Source organism: Podarcis filfolensis, assembly GCF_964270895.1.
Source record: "Podarcis filfolensis genome assembly, chromosome: 4".
NCBI lineage: Eukaryota > Metazoa > Chordata > Lepidosauria > Squamata > Lacertidae > Podarcis > Podarcis filfolensis.
The window spans coordinates 11,315,731-11,343,057 of NC_139607.1; the positions used below are offsets into that span (position 1 = coordinate 11,315,731).

At 44.6% G+C, this 27,327-nt stretch overlaps 2 protein-coding genes across 3 annotated transcripts in view; one reads left to right on the forward strand and one right to left on the reverse strand.

Annotated features, from left to right (window-relative positions):
- The window catches only part of CLDN10 (claudin 10), an 87,184-nt gene extending 76,688 nt beyond the window's left edge, over positions 1 to 10,496 (reverse strand). The window contains exon 1 of one of the 2 annotated variants that reach the window (XM_083611086.1): positions 10,355 to 10,496. In XM_083611086.1, the coding sequence (XP_083467212.1) occupies positions 10,355 to 10,376 (22 nt within the window). In that variant the 5' untranslated portion in view covers positions 10,377 to 10,496. Of the gene's footprint in view, positions 1 to 4,980; positions 5,094 to 10,354 lie in introns of those variants that run through there. The other variant, XM_083611085.1, reaches the window with a different exon arrangement.
- Positions 10,497 to 10,534: 38 nt separating this feature from the next.
- Positions 10,535 to 27,327, forward strand: part of ABCC4 (ATP binding cassette subfamily C member 4 (PEL blood group)) — a 153,194-nt gene continuing 136,401 nt past the window's right edge. The window contains exon 1 of the mRNA XM_083610412.1: positions 10,535 to 10,833. Within this exon, the coding sequence (XP_083466538.1) occupies positions 10,757 to 10,833 (77 nt within the window). The 5' untranslated portion in view covers positions 10,535 to 10,756. The remainder of the gene's footprint in view (positions 10,834 to 27,327) is intronic.

Sequence of the window (27,327 nt, forward strand, 5' to 3'; positions counted from 1 at the left end):
TGCTAGCGATTGAGCCAGACATGAGCTTTGGAGCTCTTCACTGTAAATAATTTGCACCAAAATAAAACCTGTAAAACACAGGTTTGGAGTCCTGCCTGGTTACTCTCAAGCAACCGCAACAGCCATCTGACAATGCCCAATAATTTTGCATTTTTACAAGTTTTGTGTGTTTGAGCGAGAGAGCAAGTATTAGAATGATTCCTGGATTAGCCAACCTGTAACATATCCTTTCATAGTTAACATATTTCATTTTAATACTCAAAATAATTAAGAGGTGGCAAATGAGAAGATTTAGAGAGTTCTACAAGATTAAGATCAACAATCTCAAAGAGGTGATTTTAAAAAGATGGCTGAAGTGTAGGCACATTGTGAAGGTATTGTTTTCTGGAGAATAATAATCTCAATGATCCTATGCCAACTTAATTGCTTTCCTTTGGGTTTTCCTTCCTGATATAATCGTACTTGAACTGTTATGAAGCCATCCACTGCACATCAAAAAGATGTGTCCTTCTAGGGATTAATATTGGTTACCTTCGGTTCTGCTCAGATCAACCTTTCATTTTGGATTCCTCAGAACTGCGGCACGCCACACAGTACCAGGGGGTTACACAATTTGATAACTTCACGTGAACCATTTACCTGAATGATACAGGGGCACTTCCAGGCTGTCGCTATTTTCGGCTGAGATTCAATCACATCCTGCCAAATTCAGGCTGTGAAATCATAGTAGATTGGGAGGTCTTGCAGAGCAAACCTGCTTCCTCAAAAGAGCAGACTCGAGAAACAACGGAGTGCATCTCTGGAGATAAAGTCAAACAGCTGTGTTAGCAGTGACCTCCCTTTGGCTCAAGCCTGGGCATTGTGTATGGATGTCCTGGGCCTCCCAGACGAGAAGACCCCCTTTTGGCTTCATTGATGTGGTCCAAAGGAAAGCAGAGCAACATGTTTGGCACCAGTGCGGCTGGAGTTGCTGGTAGGAGATCTACAAGATGCCACCCAACTGCCTTAGGGTTTGTCTCTGGGTTTGTGTTATGTTTACTCTTTAGCCTTTTCTTCTCCCAAAGATGTCCCACGAGGCAGCAGAGGTTTAGGGTCAGAGTTATATGGAACAACTGATTGGTTCAAAATTGGGAAAGGAGTACAACAAGGCTGTATATTGTCTCCCTGCTTATTTAACTCATATGCAGAATTCATCATGCGAAAGGCTGGACTGGATGAATCCCAAGCTGGAATTAAGATTGCTGGAAGAAATATCAACAACCTCAGATATGCAGATGACACAACTTTGATGGCAGAAAGTGAGGAGGAATTAAAGAACCTCTTAATGAGGGTGATAGAGGAGAGCGCAAAATATGGGCTGAAGCTGAACATAAAAAAAAACTAAGATCATGGCCACTGGGCCCATCACCTCCTGGCAAATAGAAGGGGAAGAAACGGAGACAGTGAGAGATTTTACTTTCTTGGGCTCCATGATCACTGCAGATGGTGACAGCAGTCATGAAATTAAAAGACGCCTGCTTCTTGGGAGAAAAGAAATGACAAACCTAGACAGCATCTTAAAAAGCAGAGACATCACCTTGCCAACAAAGGTCCGTATAGTTAAAGCTATGGTTTTCCCAGTAGTGATGGATGGAAGTGAGAGCTGGACCATAAAGAAGGCTGATCGCTGAAGAATTGATGCTTTTGAATTATGGTGCTGGAGGAGACCCTTGAGAATCCCATGGACTGCAAGAAGATCAAACCTATCCATTCTTAAGGAAATCAGCCCTGAGTACTCACTGGAAGGACAGATCGTGAAGCTGAGGCTCCAATACTTTGGCCACCTCATGAGAAGAAAAGACTCCCTGGAAAAGACCCTGATGTTGGGAAAGATGGAGGGCACAAGGAGAAGGGGACGACAGGGGACGAGATGGTTGGACAGTTTTCTCGAAGCTACTAACATGAGTTTGACCAAACAGCGGGAGGCAGTGGAAGACAGGAGTGCCTGGCGTGCTCTGGTCCATGGGGTCATGAAGAGTCGGACATGACTAAACAACTAAACAACAACAAGATGGGCTACCTTCCCAGGTTCCCTCTACGGCAAGTGTAGAAGCTGCCTTCTTGACTGTTAGACCTACTATTGGTCCCGTCTGCTCAATCCTCCGGAGCCTGTTTTTGCATGCAGGGGAAGGTCCTTACCGAGGTTTTGAGACCCATCAGCTACCCTCACCTGGTTTAGCCGGCCAATTGAAGCCGTTTCCCAGGGTGCAGCCGGCGTCACATGCTGACAGCTTCTAGGAGCCACAGGTGAGATCTGAGTGTAGGGTGGGGACCAAAGGTGGACAAACTACCCCAGAAGATGCAATATGTGTTGTCCCACCAGAGATGCTATCCTTCCCCTAACATCCCATATACTGTAGGACCAATGATATGTCTGTAGTCAGCAACAGGTCAGCCCCCCCCCCCAGGGATTAAAGCCATGGGAATGTTCATGACACCATCCCCTTCACTGCAAAAAGCATAGATTTCCATTCCAATTACAGCAGCTGAAAAGTCGGCACTTTATATCCTAGCAACAAACCAGCAGCCCCAATGGAACTGGAAGCCTCCATAATGTTCTCCAACCTGCTTCTGTTGAGCCTTTAATTGAGGAAGAAGAAGAAGAAGAAGAAGAATCTTTATTTGCATCAGCCACTAGCCATAGCAATAAAATAAATAAAATGTACTGAAGACAGCAGTAAAAACTAAACTACATTTTGGGGGTTTACATCATTAAATAATAGATCTTATTCTGATTGCCCCCGCTAAAACCCTTGCAGGTTTTGCTGTCACCAAATCATCTTGATTTGCTAAAAGAAAGGACACAGTAGCAATGGTTGAGCAACCCGGCACGGACAGTAATAACCTCACTCCTCAAATCTTTATAAAGAGTGCAAGCCAGAAGCACATGAGCCACTGACTCAATACTGCCATCTTCACATGGACATACGGTAACTGTTTTTCCAGTGGATTTTTTTGAAATCGACCCTCAAGTCCTGCAGAAGGCAGCATATTCAATCTTGCGAAAGTGAAAGCATGTCTGTATTTCGGATTATTCTGCTGCTTGATATCATATAGGTGCTGTCTAAGTACAGTGGTAAAATGTAAAGGTAAAGGGACCCCTGACCATTAGGTCCAGTCATGGCTGACTCTGGGGTTGCGGTGCTCATCTCGCTTTACTGGCCGAGGGAGCCGGCGTACAGCTTCCGGGTCATGTGGCCAGCATGACTAAGCCGCTTCTGGCGAACCAGAGCAGCGCATGGAAACGCCGTTTACCTTCCCGCTGGAGTGGTACCTATTTATCTACTTGCACTTTGATGTGCTTTCAAACTGCTAGGTTGGCAGGAGCAGGGACCGAGCACCCCGTCGTGGGGATTCGAACTGCCGACCTTCTGATCAGCAAGTCCTAGGCTCTGTGGTTTAACCCACAGCGCCACCCGCGTCCCTATAAGTACAGTGGTACCTCGGGTTAAGTACTTAATTCATTCCGGAGGTCCATTCTTAACCTGAAACTGTTCTTAACCTGAAGCACCACTTTAGCTAATGGGGCCTCCGGCTGCTGCCATGCCACCGGAACACAATTTCTGTTCTTATCCTGAAGCAAAGTTCTTAACCTGAAGCACTATTTCTGGGTTAGCGGAGTCTGTAACCTGAAGCGGTTGTAACCTGAAGCGTATGTAACCCGAGGTACCACTGTAAATTATTTGCTTTACTGAAGCCCAGTGTTAGTAACTGTTGTGGGGATAAATCAGAAAAGTAAAGCTTTTGGTTGACAATTTTAATCCAAGCGCTCTTGTATCTTGCGATACTAAGGGTAGCAGGCCAGTGGGGTTTAAATTTAGGCGAAGCCAGTAATTAAATGTCCTACGCCAAATCTGTAATTCGACAGAGGGGAGGTTAGCCTCTAAGCGCAATGAAGCCTTTAATTGGCTGTGACCACCTGTCAGCACTTCTCTTATCATCACTAAATCTGAGCATGGGAGAGAGATTTCCTCACGCAATTCGGACACAAAAACGGTCACGCTTATAGGCACAAGGTGAGAAATGCAGGCAAAAATGTAATCCCTCTAAGGCACGAGGGTAGCAGAGTCAAAAGTTCACTTCTGATATTGTTCGGCACACAGTAGGAGAGCCTACAGCTTGGGACTCACCAAACAGAACCGAAGCCACCAGCCGTCATCTGTGTTGACCCGCCATGTCACAGGCAGGCAGCAGATAGGCGTAGCCAGGGTTTATGGTGGTGGTGGTGGGGGGCCCGACAGGACAGACACCTGTCCGGTTCCAGAACCGAGCTACCTGCCATGCAATAGGTCAGTTTGCAGAAGCCACGCCTATCACTGAGTTGGGTTGCCAGTTGCACCGCTAGAATGCGCCACAAAATCATCCAAATTACCTCAGCGAGCATTTCAATTTCAAATATTCCGATTATTTCTATGTTTAGTTAAGTATTTTTATTTATTTACTTGATTTGGGGGGGACACAGCTGCCCCCCCTGCCCTGCCTACACCCATAAGGCAGCATAAATGGAAAATCTATCATATTTGGTTGGTTGGCTGAAGCAAAGTTCTTAACCTGAAGCACTATTTCTGGGTTAGCGGAGTCTGTAACCTGAAGCGTATGTAACTTGAAGTGTATGTAACCCGAGGTACCACTGTATCAATGTTGCTGAGCCATGGTGACGGAAGAGTTTGCATCTTTTGCTCCGTTCAGCCTTGCGCTGCCAAGAGTATTCAGACAAAAAGCTATTAAGGACACCGCCTGCATGTTTTGCCTTCCGACAAAGACTGGCCCTTCCTATAAGGAAATATTAAACCCTTAGGATTAACAACGGCCACAAAAGAAGCCTCTCAAAATACTTAAAAGGCTGGATTCCAGAGCCCAGTGTTATGCACAATAGAAACTCTGCCAACAGCAAAGGGTATATTGGAGTTTTATAAAACAACTGTAAGAAACTTTACTTACCAAGGGAACAATTCAATGCACAAGAAGCTGGCATGGAGGAAGCCACTGAAAGTTACTCCAGTGTAAAGTACACCATGTGCTGCTCTGCCTGGCAGAGGGAAAACAAAATAGTGCCAAGTCACATGACCAATCTGAGCAGGCTTTTTTTTTAAAAGATATTTATTGAAGTTTTACAAAAAACATAAATTTACAAAATGAAAAAAGGTCATATAAAAAGAAAAAGATACAAAAAAAAGAACATAGAAAAATACATGAAAAAGAAATAAAAGGAATAAAAATACAAAATACAAAAGACAAATAGCTAAAAAAAGAATTAAAAACAAATCCGTTTTTTGTAACTTTGAACTCATTAACTTATTTCCTTGGCCTCCTCACACCTCCCCTTTTTGTATTCCCCTTTAAATAATCAAATCAGCAAATCCTTACCCTCTTTCGTTTATCTTAACTCTGTATCTTAACATATTATAACTCTATATTTTCATCCATTATCAATTCATTTTTGCATATTCTTATTAACTTTGTTGCTAATGCCACTTATTTTCAATCCAACATCATTTTAACATTCATTAATTTTACAGTATTTCTGAAGATAGTCTTTAAATTTCTTCCAGTCTTCTTCCACCAACTCTTCTCCCAGGTCTCGGATTCTGCCAGTCATTTCCGCCAATTCCATATAATCCGTCACCTTCATCTGCCACTCTTCCAGGGTGGGTAAATCTTGTGTCTTCCAATACTTTGCAATAAGTATTCTTGCTGCTGTTGTTGCATACATAAAGAAAGTTCTATCCTTCTTTGGCACCAATTGGCTGACTATGCCCAGGAGAAAGGCCTCTGGTTTCTTCAGGAAGGTATATTTAAATACCTTTTTCATTTCATTATAGATCATCTCCCAGAAAGCCTTAATCTTTGGGCACGTCCACCAAAGGTGAAAGAATGTACCTTCATTTTCTTTACATTTCCAACATTTATTATCGGGCAAATGATAAATTTTTGCAAGCTTGACTGGTGTCATGTACCACCTGTACATCATTTTCATAATAGGCTTAGGGAATATGCAGAAATGGCGAAACTTACCTGGAGAATAAGAAATCAAGATAAAAAACTTTATAAAAGAATGGAAAAGGTTTATTGAATATTTACAGATAAACTGCAAACAGATCAAAACATTAGCAGGATTATTGTAATAACCTGCAGTTTCATAAGAGTATATATTTAAAGTAGATAATTAAATGAGCAAATGAAATTAATTTGGATATGCAGAAGATATTAAAAAATAAATTTAAGGAACCGCAGAAGGAGGGGGGAAGGAAGTCAAACTTTGAAATGTAAGATTGATTGTAAAACCAATGAAATGTATAAACTTGAAAAGTATAAATAAAAAGTTTTTAAAAAACAAAATCTGAGCAGGCTTAAGATGCAGCCAGAGTCCCCCCTTCTCTGATCCTCAGCTGGCTAAGCAAGTTACGCTGGCATGTCTTTGGCTGAGCCAGGGTTGGGGACTTAATGCCAACTGAGCCTAAAGTCTCCATCTCTAAGGATCTTGCCATTGGACTGCCCTCTAAGTGGCAAATGATTGTCAGAGGTTGTGTGTGTTTTGTGTTCATAGCCTTCACACTGGCTGCCGGGGGGGGGGGATACAGGTTATTGTGCCCCTGTAGTGCCCTTGTGAGTGGACTATGATTACATCTCCTGTTTCCTTTACAGATTATGGCAAGCAATAGACTGCATTCTGGAGGAAGAAGGAAAATAGACAGTGGATGCTTAGCAACTGCTGGGCGTCTGCCATGGCTGTTCTTTATTGCGGCCAGCAACTTCCAGTTTTTCCTCTGCCTGAGAAGAGACAGAGGTAACTAGGATGCACTATGTGGTCTTCAGTTTGCAGGGGAACAGCTTTGTCCTGCTACATTCAATTACTGCAGACGTTGTGTACCGTGCAAGTTGCACAAAGAGCTTTCTGCAAGGATACCAGTGATACAAGACCAACTATAATTCATGGTAGGTCTCTTTTGATTTTGGGCACCGGGTGGTACTGTTGTGTTATTACCTTGTAAGCAGCACTACAGCGACACCTACTGATGGAGAACATGCATTACAAAGCAGCTGCCACGTACCGATCAGAAGCAACTCACACCCAATACAGAAAGGATTTGTTTGAAAAAAGTATGTATTCTTGCTCATGCACATTTGAATTGCTTCAAGCATTACTGTATCATTACTGAACAAAACTGTGCAATCTTCTACAGTGGTACCTCAGGTTACAGATGCTTCAGGTTACACAATTTCGGGTTGCGCACCACAACAAACCCGGAAGTACCGGAACGGGTTACTTCCAGGTTTTGGCGCTCGCACATGCGCAGACACTAGATTGCGCTTTGCGCATAAGCGACGAATCGCGACCCGCACATGTGCAGATGTGGCATTGTGGGTTGCTAATGGTGCGGGTTGCGAACGTGCCTCCTGCACGGAACACGTTTGCAACCCGAGGTTCCACTGTATTTGCTTTGAAACTCCCTGCCCCTTTCTATTCTAGTCCTCATTCCCTATATACCGGTAAAAGCATTCTGCTCCAAAAGTAACAAACACACATTTTTTCACTATATTGGGTGATTGTAAATTCATAAATTGGGTGTATCATTACCTACAAGTAACAATTTAGGCCAAGGTGCTTGCCAGATATTGTAAGGATCCATGTTAAGTGCTCAGACAATTGCTGAAATATGCAGATTCCTATGAAAAACACTGGCTGCAAAGTCGAGATGTGCAATTATGTACGTGTTGGAAAGCAGCCAAAATCACGGGGTTTCTTTGACCTTGCTTTATAATCCCCAGGTGTTGATGGTTGCAGCGGCTCTAGGGTGATGCTAGGAAGCAGTGCAGTTACCGTATTTTTCGCTCCATAAGGCGCACCTGATCATAAGGCGCACCTAGTTTCTAGAGGGGGAATTAAAAAAAAAATTATTTAAAGGGAGAGCTGCTCTTTAAAGGGTGCGTGGCTCCTGTGGGCTTTTCTACGAGGTGGGAGAAGAGACTGATGCGGCCAGTCAGTCCCTTCTCCCTCCCTTCAAGAGCCAGTGTGGTGCAGTGGTTAAGAGCAGTGGACTTGTATTCTGGTGAACCGGGTTCGCTTCCCTGCTCCTCCACATGCAGCTGCTGGGTGACCTTGGGCTAGTCACATTTCTCTGAAGTCTCTCAGCCCCACTCACCTCACAGAGTGTTTGTTGTGGGGGAGGAAGGGAAAGGAGATTGTTCAAGCGCTGCTTAAAAACCTCCAAGGAAAGAGAGTCACTGCTTTAGGCCCTAAGGGCCTCTGGAGCAGGAGAAAACAAGCTTGCTCCATTCTCCATGTGACAGCCCTTTAGAGTTTACTTATTGAAAGGGCTGCATGGTGTGGATCTCATATCAGTGCTACGAGAGTGTAAGCAACACATTTCTCTCTCCCCTTTCTCCACACCATGCAGAATTGCAATGGTAACCAGAAGTGGGCAGGATACTTGCATCGCGGCGGGTTGGACTAGATGACCTTGGGATCCCTTCCAATTCTGCCGTGCTAAGATTATATCAAGCAGCTAAAGGAATGAAAAGATGCTTCTGAAACATTTGGGAATCACAGGAACACTCTCCCCACCAGTGGCTTCCAGCAAGAACTTGCATCTTCCTTAGGAGAGAGGAAGACCAGAACAAGGGAGGAAAGGCTCAGAGTTCAGGTAGGTTGAAATGCCATTTGAGTGCCCTATACTATCGGAATGGTTACTTCTCGTGTCGCCCATCCTCATGCGCCAGACTGGTACTAACATGGCTGGGAGCCAGGTGCCTGCTGATTGCTCCGTTTTCTTTGCAGGGAGGGAGCTTTTCCCCAACATAAACTCGTTTATCCGGCCTGCAGCCGCCCGCTCTTACCGGCGCTTCGTTGTGCGGCTGCCCACTTCTGGGTCAGAGGAGCACTGGGAATAGCTTGTGCGCATGCGTTATTTCCAGTGCACATCTGGGTCGGAGGAGGCCCGTGCACATGCGCACAAGCTATTTCCGGTGCTCCTCCGACCCGGAAGTGCGCCGGAAATAGCGTGCGCACACATATGGGCATGTGCTCCCCCGCCCTCTGGTCCGCCGCGCGATCAGTGCTGGAGACACTGGCTGACCCCTGATATACAGTCGTACCTCAAGTTGCGTTTGCTACATGTTGCGTTTTTTCAGGTTATGAACACGACAAACCTAGAAGTGTTTACTTCCGGGTTCACCGCTTCGCACATGCGCAGGAGCACTCTATCATGTCACATACACGTGGAGAAGCGGCACTCTACTTACAGACATTTTGGGGTGCGAGCGGCACCCTGGAACAGATCATGTCCGTAAGTAGAGGTACCACTGTACAGTGGTACCTCTGGTTAAGTACTTAATTCGTTCCGGAGGTCCGTTCTTAACCTGAAACTGTTCTTAACCCGAAGCACCACTTTAGCTAATGGGGCCTCCCGCTGCTGCCGCGCCACTGGAGCACAATTTCTGTTCTCATCCTGAAGCAAAGTTCTTAACCTGAAGCACTATTTCTGGGTTAGCAGAGTCTGTAACCTGAAGCGTCTGTAACCTGAAGCGTATGTAACCCAAGGTACCACTGTACTTTGTTCTGGACAAATCCCTGGAGAGCTGTGACAACCCTCAGGTACTGGGTCAGAGGGAAGAAAGGGGTCCTTGTGAAACATGTTGGGGGAGTCTGTGGCTTCCAGCAAGTGCTTTTGCGCATAGCCATCACGGCTAGTTTTCTTTGGTAGGCCTCGCCTCCATGCAATTGTCTAGCCCTCTTTGAAAGCCATCCCTTCCAAGATGCTCTTGTGGTGCATCTGATTCTCCTGTGCTTCTTTGCTCCTGCAAAGAGATGACTATGGTGAGATCCTTTGGTTAACATCTATCTGCAGTGGCGTAGCGTGGGTTGTCAGCACCCGGGGCAAGGCAAGTAATTTGCGCCCCCTAACCTGTGGATTTGCGCCCCCTAACCTGTGGATTTGCGCCCCCTAACCCTAACCCCCAGATGTTGCGCCCGGTGCGGCCGGCCCCCCCTGCACCCCCCACGCTACGCCACTGTCTATCTGGGCTGGAAAATATTAAAGAATCAGAGGACTGGTGAACTTCCCTTGAAGCACAACTGATCAAAGGCAGGCAGATCTGTTAGCATCTTGATAAAGATGCTCAAACGACAAAGGGTGCTATCATGCCCCGCAAGCGTCCCAGAAAAAGCTCCCCAGCCGATGGAGAAGAGAGCAGTTAAGTGGCCAGTGGGCTATTGTCTAGAGTTGAGTTGTTACCTTTATCTTAACTATATATTAAATATTATTTGATTATTGATGTAAACCCCCAAAGGTATTGTCTGTAGCTGAGTTTTTACCTCTATCTTCCGTACATTTCATTTCATTGCTACGGCTAGTGGCTGGTGCAAAGGAAGACTCTTCTGATTCTGATCCCAGGAGCGGGATCCCCTGCGAGCGGTGAGCGGACCGGAAAGGAGACCGATTAGATCTTGGAGCGCGCGCGCGCGCCTGCCTGTCTCCTCCCTTCCCCTCCTTTCGGATCGCTGCGCGGCTGCAGCTCCCTCTAGGGCCCTCCGGGCGGCTTGCAGGTCGAGGGTGTCGGGTTTCCCGGAAGCGGCGGCGGCTGTCCTGCCCTGCCCCGCCGGGGGAGGCTCTTTCCCGGCAAAGCCGCGGCTGCCGGGCCACTGGGCTGCCGGGTCCCGGCCGATCGGCGTCGCCTGCGGCTGCTGCGGCGCCCTGCGCTCCTTCCCCGGCGCGCGATGGAGGCGCTGCCTTCCCGGGACGAGAAGCGCAACCCTTTGCGCGGTGCCAACTTCTGCTCGCGGCTTTTCTTCTGGTAGGTCGGCGGCGGGATCCCTTTCGTGTTGTGTTTTCTTATTTTTTACCCCTTTGCTTTCCCTTCTCATTCCAGCAAATTAATTGGTGGTGGGTTTTTTTTTTTTTTGCATCCTCCCCCGCTTCAGTTGCGGAAGATGAGAACCAACGCCAATGGTACCCCTGGACACGTGCAGAGTGCCGAAATGAAAACCCACGCGCTGTTAAGATGCGGGGTGTTCAGAGCGCCATTCTGCCTGCATACAGCCCCGGGATCTTCAGGCGGAGGGCGGGATATAAGTTAGATAAATAGACAAATGAATCTGCCATCGGGCCGCAATTCTTGGGAAAGGTTTTTCTTCTTTTTTTTTTCTTGCTTCCCCTTCTCATTCCAACAAATGATCGAGTTCCTCCTCTGCCTTAATTAATTGTTGATTTATTTTTATTTTTGCATCCCTCCCCCCCGCTTCAGTTGCGGAAGATGAGAACCAGCGCCAATGGTACCCCTGGACATGTGCAGAGTGCCGTAATAAAAACCCATGCACTGTTAAGATGTGGGGTGTTTAGAACGCCTTTCCGCCTGTATACCGTCCCGGGATCCTCTGGCGGGATATGAATTAGATAAATAGACAAATGGATCAGCCATGAGGCCGCAAATCTTGGGAAGGATTTGGTGTTATGTACTGAGTTGAATAGGATCCAAACTGCAGCAGTCTGATTGGTCCTAGAACAATAGGATCCAAAAGGCAGCAGTCTGATTGGTCCTAGAACAATAGGATTCAGAATGCAGCAGTCTGATTTGGTCCTAGAACAATGCAGCAGTATGATTGGTTGGCAGGAACCACCCAATCATGCTCCAGATAGAAGTGAATCCACAACCTGATTGGCTTACAGTAGAATTCCGGAATTAGCCAATCATGTGCAGCCCATTGTGTAAATAATGTATATAAAGCAGATACCTTGAGGGGACATTCATTCATTCCTCCTCACCACTATGAGCTGAATAAAGAGCATGAAATCACTTTGGGACTCTGAGTATATTTCACATTTGCTTTCTAGTGTGTCTCTTCATCGACATGAAGCAGTGCTTGGGGACACGAGGTGACCAGGGGATTGTGTTCTCCCCATTGACTTAATCTCCCTCCCCTTCCAATCTGTGTTTATTCTAGAGTAGCTTGCATTTCAGTATCATAATTCTGGAGCAAAAGGTATTGTGTGTTCAGTAGTAGTATTTGTTTTTCTACAGTTTTTGAAAACCAGTAAGTAGATTGTAGGATTTGTCAAGCTTCTTGTACACTGAAAAATGATGTGGGCGTTAGAATTGTTCTCTAAATTAAGGCTGAATTCTTAACACCACCTAACTGGAAGTAAACCCCACTGGCTTAAATTGGACTTAACTTCTGAGTAGACGTGGTTACGATTGTGCAGTCATTTATTTCTCCCAAGTGAACCAGGGTTTGGAACTGGTAAATAGTGCTTAAATGGAAGAGCTATCTCTCTCTGTGTAGAAGTTTGTGATATTACACAATTCAGCCAAAGTGAAAGAAAATATAAAAGATACGAAAATGAAATACATCAAATCTAACTGAAAATAATATCCCACAATCATGGCATGTGTGGATCCCATTCATTCCCATCTTACCCTGTAACAAGAAATTTCCTAATCATACAGCTCATTCTTACACATGCCTACTCAGAAAGCAAGTTCCACTTATCTAGGAGCAAACCTTACTGGACTCAACAAGGCTTAGTTCTGGGTAGACCTGATTAGGATTGGGCTATAAGTTTAAGTTTCTGTCTAAGAGAAAAGGGCTAGGTTTATATTGTTGTTCCGTAGCACCAGAGTGGATTTATTTAGAATAAGGATGATTTAGGCAAGAATATCACTTTACATGAAGAAAAAGGGCCACAATCCTGCTTGAAGTTAGGTGTGCTGGAATGTGGGCTAAGTGCCCAGAAATTTCCATAAACAGAGCTGGTAATTACTGGGCAACAGCAGATCTTTTGTGAGATGGAAAGTAAATCTTTCTGATGTTTGGTTGCCATCACTTGCATTAATTTCTGTAACGTGACGTGTCATGTTAAATTTATCGTCCTTGTTAAATTTTATCATCCTTGACTTCAGGTCACATGTTTTTCCTCACTGTTCCTTACCCATTTATAATATAAAATGAATTTGTGCACCTCTTTTAAGCACCCTGGTTAAAGTAAAAGCAGGCTTTTAAGGTGCTTAAAAGAGGCGCATGAATTCAATTTTATTCGAGAAGTGTTGTTTTTAAACATCTCAGGTAACCTTTCATCCCTTATCCTAGAATAAAAAGGTAAAGGGACCCCTGACCATTAGGTCCAGTCGCGGATGACTCTGGGGTTGCGGCGCTCATCTCGCTTTATTGGCTGAGGGAGCCGGCGTACAGCTTCCGGGTCATGCGGCCAGCATGACTAAGCCGCTTCTGGCGAACCAGAGCAGCGCACGGAAACACTGTTTACCTTCCCGCTGGAGTGGTACCTATTTATCTACTTGCACTTTGATGTCCTTTCGAACTGCTAGGTTGGCAGGAGCAGGGACCGAGCAACGGGCGCTCACCCTGTTGCAGGGATTCGAACTGTCGACCTTCTGATTGGCAAGTCCTAGGCTCTGTGGTTTAACTCACTTCTCACTTTAACAAAAACTCCAGCTGCTGTTCGCTCAATTTCTACCAGGGTTAGCTGACTTTTGAGACACGCACACTGGAGGAACAATAACTTATATCTTCCCGCAACTATGCAGTGCTCTCTTCTTCTGGATCCTGTTTTCGTTGCTAGGCTCCACTCCATCCTTGTAGAGGCAAAGAGAATTGGGGTCCTTGGTTCAAATGTTGCCCCTGCCAACAACTCACTAGGTGACTTTAGACAGGCTGCCTTGTCTTTCTCAGCTTCAGTCCACACCCCACCCCACTCCTCTGCAGTATCCTGGGGACAATAACCCTGACTTACCTTAAGGAGCAAGATTTCAGCCAGGCCAGACTGAATGTGATTAGGATCCCCCACAGCTAATTTTGTACTTGTAGTTTCATCTGGCCAGCCACAGTGAGAAGAAGGTTGCAGGGCTACATGGGCCTATGGGGTGGTTTGAATGGAAGATTTGGGAAGTGGTGCTTTGGGCGAGGGTGTTTAACTGAGGCAAATCATTTCTGCCCCCCCCCAAAACCATGCTATATTCTGCAAGGTGGAAAGACAGGTACAGTCATACCTCGGGTTACAGATGCTTCAGGTTGCACGTTTTCGGGTTACGGATGCGCCGAAACCCGGAAGTACTGGAACAGGTTACTTCCAGGTTTCTGCGCAGAAGCACTAAATTGCGCTTTGCGCATGTGCAGAAGCGCCAAATTGCATCCCGCGCGTGCGCAGACGCGGCCCTGTTGGTTGCGGACGCTGTGGGTTGCGAATGTGCCTCCCACACGGAGCATGTTCGCAACCCGAGTGACCACTGTACATTTATTGTTCCTGTCTACCTCTCTGCCCAGCAGATAGTAATTACCGTATGTTTTGCTCTATAAGACTCACTTTTTCCCTCCTAAAAAGTAAGGAGAAATGTGTGTGTGTCTTATGGAGCGAATGCAGGCTGTGCAGCTATCCCAGAATCCAGAACAGCAAGAGGGATTGCTGCTTTCACTGCGTAGTGATCCCTCTTGCTGTTCTGGCTTCTGAGATTAAGAATATTTTTCTTCTTGTTTTCCTCCTCCAAAAACTAGGTGCGTCTTGTGGTCTGGTGCGTCTTATGGAGCGAAAAATACGGAAGTTTTGTGTGTGCGTGAGAGAGAGAGAGATAGAGAGAGATACAGCATAAGAAACTCAGAGATATAAGCTAGGTGCCAAATGACTCCTTAAACCAGGGTTACAGTCGCTGAAACAGATGCCTAGTTGCCATTTTGGGGTCAGACAGCTCAAAAGTCATATTTTTCAAGACAACTTTTGGGTTCTGATTCATTCTGATCATGCAGATAAAATATCACAGGCAGAATTCTATAGGATGTGTTGTTGGTGCGTGAAAATGGTCAAGATCCAAGGCTCCCCAGTCATGGACCTCCAGATGGTGGAGATGTCAGGCACCAACCATCCTGGCACTGAGGCATCATCAGTTGGTCGCAAGTGGCCGATAGCCAGGTGCAAAATGAGCCTGGTGCCTGGCAAATTTTGAGGCTTTTGGGGCTGTTAATAACCAAATTGCAGATCTATTTGCAGATCTCCCACCTTGGCACTCAAACCCATACAAGATGGGTATTGCTGTACGTACAGCCGTATGAGAGTCTCCCAGGCGCTGGCCAGAGATGTTTTGTGTTCTTTAGGTTCAGAATATGAAGACTTCAATAGTTTTGACTAAGAATGGAAACATTTACTGCTTCCCGTAAGCTAAGGAGAAGTGTGATTGTTGCTCACTCCCAACCATCCTGGTCCATGTAAATATGCAGATACTATTTCTCTAAATGCTTGCTGATGTCTGTTCCGTCAGGAATGTTATATGGGGAAAGATTATGCAGGAATGGTTTGTGCACAAGGTAACTTTGATGTATTAACAGCTAAGGCAGGGGTCTGCAACCTTTAAGACAAAAAGAGCCACTTGGACCCGTTTCCGAAGAAAGAAAAACTGGGAGCTGCAAAACTCGTCATTATAAAAATAACTTTTCTGTCACTTTTTTTTATTATTTCTTTGTTTGACCCCTCAGAATTACTCCTCCTCATAGAAATAAACGTTAAATTAACAAGTTACCTTTTTTTGTGTGTGTGTTCTTCACTCCCCTTCAAAACAGTAACCAGCGTACATGCCCCCTTTCAATGCAGTGACCAGCGTACATGCCCCTTACAATGTAGCGGGCGGGTGGAAAGGTGATGTCGGGACAGTGCGTGACTAACGCACGGACCGCCCCCATGCGATGTCACAGCCAGTACAGCGCCTGCCACAGTGGGGAGTGTCGGGGCGCACAATGTGCCTCCTCCCCTCGCTAGTATCCGCCCCGGAGCCGCGGCAAAGGTGTAAAAGAGCCACATGCGGCTCCGGAGCCGCGGGTTGCAGACCCCTGAGCTAAGGGAAGGTCACAAGGTGGTTTAGGTTCAGACATGGCAGGTCTCCGCCATAGAGTTAACAGCTGAAGGCTGAAACAAATTGTTCCTGTAAATGCATTCATCTGAATTTCTTCCTTCCATGCCTCTTGCCTTTTTGTATGTATTGATCCAATCTTGTGTCTGAAAATGGGTATCTTATATGCATGTGGTTGTTCTGATGTCTTAGAATAATAGAATTGTACAGTTAGCAGGGACCACAAGGGTCATTTAGTTCAACCCCTGAATTGTAGGAATCTTTTGCCCAATGTGGGATTCAAACCCATGATTTTGAGATTAAGAGTCTCATGCTCTACCAACTGAGCTTTCCCATTGTCCTCCTTTTTCAGTGTATTGCACAGTTTGGGATGATGTCACAGGGATCAGCTTCCGAAAATGTGCACAGTCTTATGTCTGTTTGCATGTATGAGTGAAGGGACACCACCTGTCTGCAGCGAAATTGGTCTGGAAAGTAACCTACACAATATGAATGGTTTGGGCTAGTGGTACCTAAACTCTTTTGCCATGGACGACTTCGAAATTGCTGATGATATTGGTGGACCCCCTTATGATTTGTCTCCCTGATGTAACAATGGTAGTGTGTGGTACTAGGTGCTGTATGGTTTTTAACTGTTTTTCTATTGCTTCTTTTATTTATTTTATTGTATTTTATAGCGCTAGAATTTGCATTCCATAGAATTATTAGGATATTTGATCCACAAACAAGCCATAAGGAGTTGATAGGGAATTTAAGAGTAGCTGCTTGCATGTTGGTTGCACAGAAACGGAAATAAATAAATAAATAACATAACATAACATAAATGTAAATGAATAGAATGATTTTTCTATGTGGTAAAATATTAATACAGTAAGCCCACAACTTATATACTTGGCAAAAAATTAAAAAACGGAAAATAGCAGGTGTCTGGGGGAAAAAGACTTTGGCAATCCCACCCGCCGTTGAACCCAATGTGTTCTGACTATACGTAATTTTGGCTTATGTACTATTACTAACGGGACATGGGTGGCGCTGTGGGTTAAACTCCAGAGCCTAGGACTTGCCGATCAGAAGGTCGACAGTTCGAATCCCCGCGACGGGGTGAGCGCCTGTTACTCGGTCTCTGCTCCTGGCCACATGTGTGCCGGCTCCCTTGGCCAATAAAGCGAGATGAGCACCGCAACCCCAGAGTCAGCCACAACTGGACCTAGAGGTCAGGGGTCCCTTTACCTTTTACTATTACTAATAATACAGTTTAAAATTGGTATGAATATTGAATGCAGACATACCACGAACCACCTGAATGATTCTTGTGGACCGCTGGTGGTCCATGGACCACAGTTTGGGACTCCCTAGTCTACAGGAACTTTTAAGTTTTTGTTTAATGAGAACTTTTAAGTTCTTGTAGCTAGCAGCACAAAACTCCAAGGACCACTGTTAAACCAACCTATAGACAGTAAGCACCATGGAGATGGCGGGGCTTACTTCTAAGTAAACATACGGGACTGTGCTCTAGATATGCTGCATTTTGACTTTTTATTTCTCATTAGTGAGAGAGGAAAGGCAAGACCTTTGAAAATCCTTTGTAGTTCATATAATGTGCTGGATTAGCCAAGTCACCCTGTTTCTGAAATGATGCAATCTGGTTGAAATCTTTGTATTTCCTTTATTTTACCCGCATAAGTAGCTTAAATACTTTCCAATGGCTTTTCTAGCGCAAGGCCCAGGGCTGGTGTATGTTCTGACCGTACCATGAGCTCTGAGTGACTAACTGCCTGTAAACATTTTGCAGCGTATAATAAACAGCCTCTCCGAGGAATCTGCCAAGGGGTAAGATTCAGGGTTCAGAGTTGTGTATACTTTGTGTGGAAGCTACTTCAGAATCCCAGATTCTGCGCTTCAGATGGATGTGTGTTTGCTTTCAGAATTTATTCTTCTTTTAAGAAGAATTTATTCTTTTAAGAAGAAGAGCTTAGAAATGTTTGGCCTGGATTGGAATTCATGCTTAAGATTTAAGATGGTCATGACCTCGAAGATGAGATGGCAAAAGTTGCTGTATGAGTCATGTACTTCGCACCTGTATAGCATTTTTGAATGTTCAAACGTGTTTGACACATAGGATCTTCCTCAGTTTTTATTTTGTCTATATAAACATACATTTATAAAACGCAAGAACAGAAAATAATACGTGTAACATTCATCCTTCAGCTTCCACTGGCATTTCAGATCATGATGTAATATTTATTGCGTAAGTTGATTTATATGTTTTGGTTTCTTCCCAGTCCAAAAGGAAATTCAGTGGATTAAGTCTGGTTATATACTCATATACAGGAGCCATGCATCCATGAAATTCTCTCTTAGTTAACTATCTGACAAAACGGCTATATGAAAAAAAATATTGGGGTGGGGGCTGGTTCTGATGCAGCAACATACATTGATTTGTGATCCCTAAAGCAGTAAGGATCCTTAACCCCATAAGATTCACCTTCATGAAGGTGTCTAAGGCCACCTAAATCTGTAACTGAGTTGTCTAAGCCACTATGTTGACCAGCTGTAGGAGCTGCAAGAGAATTGGTGGGACGAGCATATGCTTCTTGCATTCCAGCGTTCTGTTTCCAAGCTTACATAGACAGGTGTCCTGGAAGCTCATAAGAAGGACATGGCGATGGATGGTCAATACCTAGTACAGTGGTACCTCGGTTTTCGAACAGCTTAGTTCATGAACAGCTTGGAACCTAAATGCTGCAAAACCGGAAGTAGGTGTTCTGGTTTTCGAACTTTTTTTTGGAAGCAAAATGTGCTCCGTTTTGCGTCCCCCTGTGTTTCCTGTTGTGCTGCTAGTTTGCGCCCCTCCCATTGTAACCCAAGCCTTCCGTTTCCGATTGCAGTGTTCTAAGGTGATATTTGGTGCTTTTGTTTTTGCTAGCTATTTTGCGTTTTTTTGTTTTGAGGCTTTTTCAGTTAATTTCTTCTTGTGACTGTGTGGATCCCAGTTCAGCTACTGATTGACTGACTGACTGATTGATTGATTGTGTGACTGCGGAAATGGATAAAAGCCTCCCAAACAATGACTATCATCCGTGTAGGTAAGAAAAAATTGTAATTGTTATTTTTATCATCTACAATATTTATTTATTTATTTTATAGTACAGTACATTGATTATTGCTTTCATTTTATGGATCAATGGTCTCGGTAGATAGTAAAATTCATGTTAAATCGCTGTTTTAGGGGTTGTTTTTAAAAGTCTGGAACGGATAAATCCATTTTGCATTACAGTACTTTCTATGGGAAAGCGCGCCTTGGTTTTGGAATGCTTTGGTTTTGGAACAGACTTCCGGAATGGATTAAGTTTGAGAACCAAGGTACCACTGTACTTGCCTAGAACTTGAATGTTTCATTTAGGTTTGTTGGCTAATGGCTGTTGATACACCTGTTTTCTATTATATTTTAGGGGTGGAGATCCTAAAACATTCCACATTTTGTGGAAATGCAAGAAGAGAACAACTTAATAGATCTTAGACAACCAGGAGGTCCCAGACTGTGGTCCATGGACTGCCAGGGATCCAAAAGATTCATTCAGGTGGTTCCAGGAGGAAGTATACAGAAGTACAAGGAGAACCACTTACTAGAACAGCAGTGGATAGAGTATTGCTTGGCTCAAGCTCATGACGTAAATTTATTTATATTCATGCCGATTTAGGCTGGCTTTCAGAGAGAGATAAACTAAACTCTAGCTTTGGTTGTCAAGGCATTTATCTGAGCTACAGGATTTCCTGGGTCCAGTACACTTTATGTACACTCTGTTCCCCACATATAATCCATTGGCAAGAACTGTTGCTTATGACAACTGAAAACATACGTTGTCCAATATATCTAACATGACTTCTCCCTTTTGCACACAAAAGGGTTTCCTTCCCTACCTGATCTAGCTGTTGCATGTGCTTTCAAGCCCGCTGTCACCAGACAGTACCAACCACAGTGGCCTCGGCCCAGTATACCTGAAGGAGCGTCTCCACCCCCATCGTTTTCCCCGGACGCTGAGGTCCAGCTCCGAGGGCCTTCTGTCGGTTCCCTCCCTGCGAGAGGCATAGCTACAGGGAACCAGGCAGAGGGCCTTCTCGGTAGTGGCGCCCACCCTGTGGAACGCCCTCCCATCAGATGTCAAAGCGATAAACAACTACCTGACATTCAGAAGACATCTTAAGGCAGCCCTGTTCAGGGAAGTTTTTAATGTATGACATTTTAGTGTATTTTTGGTCTCTGTGGAAGCCGCCCAGAGTGGCTGGGGAAACCCATCCAGATGGGCGGGGTACAAATAAATTATTATTATTATTATTATTATTATTATTATTATTACTACTACTACTACCAGATATCCAGCAACCACAGGTCAGAACAATCTGAGCCCCAAGTGGAAAGGTGAAAAATGCCCCATGTGCAGAGCAGCAGATAACTCAAGAAAGTTAGTTGAGCCCCACATGATGTGCACTATGTTGTGGAGGAATTAAGCAGGAGGAAGACTTTCCAGAAAACACCCTCCCAGTTTAGAAATAAGAACATTGCACCTAAGCTTGAGAGGGGTAAAAAGAGTGCTGTAATAATATTAGTATTAATATTATTAATAATAATAATTTTATTATTTATACCCCGCTCATCCGACTGGGTTGCCCCAGCCACTCTGGGCAGCTTCCAACACATATAAAAACATAATAAAACATCAAACATTAAAAGCTTCCTGATTCAGGGCTGCCTTCAGATATCTTCTAAAAGTTGTGTAGTTATTGATCTCCTTGACATCTGATGGGAGACTGTTCCACAGGGAGGGTGCCACTGCCGAGAAGGCCCTCCGTACGTCTATAAAAAACAAACCCTCATAACAGAAACACATATCCACCCAGCTCTCTTTCTGAATTTCAGATAGTAGTAGTAGTAGTAGTAATAATAATAATAATAATAATAATAATAATTTATTATTTATACCCCGCCCATCTGGCTGGGCCTCCCCAGCCACTCTGGGCGGCTTCCATAGAAACCAAAAATACAGTAAAATATCACACATTAAAAACTTCCCTGAACAGGGCTGCCTTAAGATGTCTTCTGAATGTCAGGTAGTTGTTTATCGCTTTGATATCTGCTGGAAGGGCGTTCCACAGGGCGGGCGCCACTACCGAGAAGGCCCTCTGCCTGGTTCCCTGTAGCTTTGCTTCTCGCAATGAGGGAACCGCCAGAAGGCCCTCAGCGCTGGACCTCAGCGTCCGGGCAGAACGATGGGGGTGGAGACGCTCCTTCAGATATACTGGACCGAGGCCGTTTAGGGCTTTAAAGGTCAACACCAGCACTTTGAATTGTGCTCGGAAACGTACTGGGAGCCAATGTAGGTCTTTCAAGACCGGTGTTATATGCTCTCGGCGGCCGCCCCCAGTCACCAGTCTAGCTGCCGCATTCTGGATTAGTTGTAGTTTCCGAGTCACCTTCAAAGGTAGCCCCACGTAGAGTGCATTGCAGTAGTCCAAGCGGGAGATAACCAGAGCATGCACCACTCTGGCGAGACAGTCCGCAGGCAGATAGGGTCTCATTCTACGTACCAGATGGAGCTGGTAAACAGCTGCCCTGGACACAGATTTGACCTGTGCCTCCATGGACAGCTGTGAGTCCAAAATGACTCCCAGGCTGCGCACCTGGTCCTTCAGGGGCACAATTACCCCATTCAGGACCAGGGAATCCTCCACACCTGCCCGCCTCCTGTCCCCCAAAAACAGTACTTCTGTCTTGTCAGGATTCAACCTCAATCTGTTAGCCGCCATCCATCCTCCAACCGCTTCCAGACACTCACACAGGACCTTCACCGCCCTCACTGGTTCTGATTTAAAAGAGAGGTAGAGCTGGGTATCATCCGCATACTGATGTCCCACTAGTAAACTTATAAGAGATATTTTATTTATTGTATTTTTATCTTGTACTGTAAGTCTCACGGACCGTGTTCACTGGGTTTCCTGTGCCTGTTTTACCAACATCACAGCTCCTTATGTGGTGGTGGGCTTCAGCATCATTCTGCTTCCTCCAGCAATGCTACGTGTGGGAAGGGCTGTCCCGCTGTTGCTATGGTTTTACCTTTCTGTCTGGACCAGTTAAGCTGGGGATTGACCTTTGTCTCCCTGGCAGCAGGATGTCCAGAGCTTGGGGTCCCTGTACCACCCTCTAGCATCTCTCCTGGTGATGGGGAACTTGTGGTCCTCCAGATGTTGTGGGACTCCAGTGCCCATCATCCACAGCCAGTGGCCAGGGATGACGGGACTTGTCCAGCAACATCTGGAAGGCCGCAGTTTTCCTCTCTCTGTACTAGAGAATAAAACGACCCTTGAAAAAAAAACATTTTTTTCATATGTGGTGGACTTGTAAAAGGGTAAAAGAGTATTGGGAAATGATCCATAATTAATTGAAAAAAGTGTTTACAAGTACTTCCCCCCAAAACCCCAAAGTCCTTTCTGTTGGGGATAATTCAGACTGAAATTCCCAGGTGCCAAAAAAAGGTATGCTACTACTGTGGCCTGTGTTTTGTTAGCCCAAAAATGGAAAATGAGCAAGGTCCCAACTAAAGAAGAGTGGCAACTTAAGTTGACAGAATATGCGCTTAACATATAGAATAAGAGAACAAGAAGAACATACGTTTAGAGAAGATTGGAAAACATTTATTGAATATATGGGAAATACCTGTGTACAGCTGAAAAAGCTGACAGCGTTAAGATAAATTCAACAGTGTAAATAAGTTATGATGGTTGTAATAATGGAATACTAAATGATATCATTTCTGTAAAATATGCAGGGATTTATGATATTTAAAATGAACCATGGAAAGGGAAGAAGGGAAGTCATTGATATCTTAAGGATGTATAAATGAGAAAAATTAACAAAAATTACGTAAAATAAATAAATAAAATGACCCTTGAGAACAGAGAAGCCGGCCACCCACGATGAAGTGAAGTACAAATTGAATAGTACCTAAGTGAGGCAGAAGCAGGAAGACTGCATGTTAGCTAGTCTTTCCTCGTTTTGTTTTATAAACCAGACATTTGTATATAAGTTTGGAAGTGGATGTTACTGTAAAGTCACCATGTTTATAGGCAGAAGTTTGGATAGTAAAACGTTGAAACAGCCCTATGTTTCCACAATCTCTCCCTTCACCCTGACCCTGTTGAATTGTTTGTTCTAACTCAAGGGAGTTACAGTGCCTGAAAAACAGCTCTCAAGGCTGAACAGTTCTCTAGGCGCCCAGGCAATCGTAATACCCTTTCACAACTGTGCAGCTTATTTTGTATTTCCATCATCCAAGAGTCAAATCCCAAATGATGTCTTTAATTTCTTCATACAAAGTATTTCTTTACTGCCCTGCTTTGAAAGATTACTAGGGCAGTGTTCAAAAGCGTGAACGAAATATTGTGCAGAACTTAAAATAAATACAGGCCCCATTTGCACTATACATTTAAAGCAGTATTATTCTACTTTAAACAGTCATGGCTTCCACCACAGAATCATGGGAACTTCTAGCAACTCTCAGCACCCCTAACTAAAGTTCCCAGGCTTCTTTGGGTGGAAAGCTGTGACTGTTTTAAAGCTGTATAACGCTGCTTTAAATGTAATAGCGCAGACAGGGCCACAATTTTAAATCAGCAAGCATTTTAAAAAGGCAACACAGAAACAAAATGCCAATAAACTAGAGGAGAATAAATAAAAAACCTCAAGAATTATCTACTATCTAAAATCTGTAGGTGAAGGTCTTCACTTGCTGCAGAAAATCTTGCAAAGTTGATGCCAGATTCACCTTGTTGGGGAGGTGATTCCAGAGTCATGGGGCCACTTTAGAAAAGGCCCTGCTCTTCGTGGAAGCGTTCTTGGAGCTGGTCTTCTCCAGGGGAGTTTAAGGCGCAGACAAGCTAGTATGGAAAGAGGTGCTCCTTTAGCCATTTGGTTCCTAAGCTGTTTAGGACTTTAAAGGTAAGCCCTAGCACCTTCAATGGGTTAGCTTTGGAGCCAATAGGGAGCTAATGTAGAGCTTTCAAGATACTTGTGATATGAGCTATTTTGTAAGCTGATTTTTATAGAAAAAAATTAATCCCCAAGGATTGATTTGGAAAGTTGGCTGTGATCTGGTGGTGGTTGGGGCCACAGGCACAAGTTTGCTTTGTGAAGTTCACCCTTTATTCGGAGCTGAGGAATGGAGTTGGTTTTGTTGTTGATGATGCAGTTATGTGTTCTGTTGCTTTGTCTATCGGAGGCTGGCACAACTTCTGACCCACCAAGATGAATATGGTCTGCCTGCCAGATGTTTGACAGCACTTGCCTCTTCCCACCCAGCCCTTCAGGACTTGGCATGCGGTAAAAACAAGAGGTTTATTAAACGCTCAGTAAATGCTTTTGCATGACTGGTGGACTGTGTTTGGCTTGGTAGATCACACGTTTTGCAGGTCTGGTCTAGAAATGCCTCGCCGTTTTTGAAATGTTGCTGGGCTTACATACCGATCCTAAACATGCTTCCTTCGAAGGAAGTCCCAGCGAATGAAGCGTGCCTTTACTTCTTGATAGCATGTTTAGGATTACAGCCACCTTACACCTGTCCTTACAATTAGTGGCGTTAGCATCCCTTGGTTACACTGAGACAGGCATGAAGTTAGATCTGAAAAGCATTCCTGTGCATCTTGACCAATGTTTTCCTATTGTGCTGAGCTGCTTTGATGACTTGCTGAAATCTGGCTCCTTGAAAGATGCACTGGGCAAACTTTTCTTATTTGAGGGTTGCTCTCAAAGAGCTTCATTCCCACTTGTGACACAACAGGGCTGAAACGTGATTTCTGTTGCCGGTTGGACTTATTCTGGCAATGTGCAGGTGTCATCCACCTAGATCTTTACCCGGTCTTTGTCAAAGTATTCTGTGAATTTGTTAATTGGGGCAATACATAGAGATAGTAATCTCTCCTTATCTCCCTGGTCTTCCTGATGTAGCACTCAAAATGACTCGTAATATGAAGGGAGGGAAGAAATGAAGGTGGAGCTGTCTTTCTAGACAACCCATTGTGTACAACATCAGTTGTTGCCGAGGTGTATTTCTCATCATTTCTGGCCTCTGGCTGTGGCTAAAAGCAGGACCACCAGGTCCTCACCGCTGGTGTTACTGGTCACCCTGTTCCTTTTGGAAGAGAGTTGCGAGGGAAAAGCACAAGTCCTTGGAAATCTCTAGGAGTGACCTGCAGGTTGTGCTGCTAGAGGATTCATTTGAATGAAAAGCAGCATAGAAACACAGTGGTACCTCAGTTTGCGAACGTCTCCGTTGATGAACATTTCAGTTTTTGAACGCCGTAAACCTGGAAGTACCGCACTTTTCGCTCTATAAGATGCACCAGACCATAAGACGCACCTAGTTTTTGGAGGAGGAAAACAAGAAAAACAATATTCTGGAGACATATAGAGCAAAAAATACGGCAAATGCTTCGGTTTTCAAACATGCCTTGGAAGTCGAACATGCCACACGGCTTCAGCTGAGTACGAGATCCTGAGGCCTAGCTGTCGGCTATTGAGTTTTCAGCTTTTGAACGTTTCAGAACTCAAACAGTCTTCCGGAATGGATTACGTTCGAAAACCGAGGTACCACTGTATAACATAATAAATCAATCCAAACCAAACCTTTGGCCTGCAAGGTTGTTTCAGCCAAGGCACAGACACCTAACATATCTGTGGGGGACAGACATGATGTCTGGTGTGGAACAGGTAGTGGTGGGCCTTGGACAAATGAAGCTTTGCAGGATTGCCGGTGCTAGTTGGGAACTACTTCAGGCAAAGTTTTAGTAAGTGTTTGCTAAGCCTTGCATACTCTTTTCTGACCAGGCAGTTTGATTTCCAACCATATGGGCAAGCCAGGGCACCTGATGTCTTTGTGGCATCGGGTGATTGACAGGTGGGTGACCCTGCCCACCTGTCAAGCTTGAACCGCAGGGGTGCTTGGAGATAAGGATCGAACCTGTCCGCCAGATCCAGATTCCCCACCTCTGATTTTTAACGTCACATATAAAGTTCTGCTCTTTGGTGTATTTTCAAGCTGCACAGAGCAATCCTTTGCATGGTTACTCTGAAATCGTACTTTGTTCTCCAGTGCTGTAGATACGCTACCTAAAAACCTTCATAGCTAAGGTTTAACTAAGCAATGACCTTGTCTTAAACATCTCTCATTTGAAAAGAAAAAAAAAAGAATATTTTTTCCACTCCCCTCTCCTCTTTGGGGCCCTCACATCTCTCTCGCCAGGTGAATGAGGCTGCAGGAAACCTTCCTTTAGTGTAAATATCAACCGGCTTTGTTTCCTTTAGTGTTTTGTGATAAGCACACACAGCTCTGTACAAAGAGCTCCATGTGCCCAACCAGCAGATGTTTGACTCTGGCTTGGGGAAGTCCCTCAAGTTTGTGTTTAGCAGGAGGAGCCAAGCTGAAAAAAGCCCGGGGGAGAATTTCTGTTTAAGAGCGGACTCTGTGGCCTGCCTATTTCCCTTTTTAAAAAATGGTACGTGCGTATGATATGGCCAGTCTTGAGGAGAGGAAATCATTTCTGCCATTGGGAAAACGACATCCTTCTTGAAGGGCTTGGCTACATTGGGGAGCAAGGGCTTAGAAATCTCATTTTTCTTAGCCTTGCATAGGAGAAAGCATTAAAGCACCGCTAATTAATGAACGACAAAGGACTTCCGTGGTGGTTAAGTCCTTTGCAAAGCAATTGCAAGTCCAAAGGGTGCTGAGGCAGAGGGGCTTTAGACTACAATTAGATGACAAAGAGTTTCACAGAACCGAAAAACCATTTTTGCAGTGTGAACATTAACGCTCCCCCTTCACCCCCAGCTTGTCTTGCCCTCAGGGTCGATGTGGGTTGGGAGAACAAGAGCAAAGTTGCCTAGAAATACTATCCTTAAGAAACCTGCTTGTGACATCAAAGCTCTCCCCTTTTTTGTCTTTTGTTTGCTTCATGTGTTAGGCAGTGTAGACACCATACCATTAAAGTTTTGCCCCCCAACCCGATTCTGGGTAATGTAACTTACCCTGCACCCTTAACAAACCACAGTTCCCACAATTCTGGTTTTTTTGGGGGGTGGGGTTTGGTGGAGATGTGTTTTAAAGGTATAGAGCTGTGTTCAAAATTAGCCAGGTAGCAGGTGCATTTGGCACCTGGCTTTTGACCACTTTTGCAACCAAGTGTAGATGGCTGAGGGTCATGTTAGAAACGCGGGAATAATAATAATAATAATAATAATAATAATAATAATAATAATAATAAAAATAAAAAATTATTTTATTTATAGCCCGCCCATCTGGCTGGGTTTCCCCAGCCACTCTGGGTATATAAGCTGGATGTCAAATGGCTCCTTAAAACCAAGGTTACAGTCGCCAAAACAGAATGCAGCTTTGG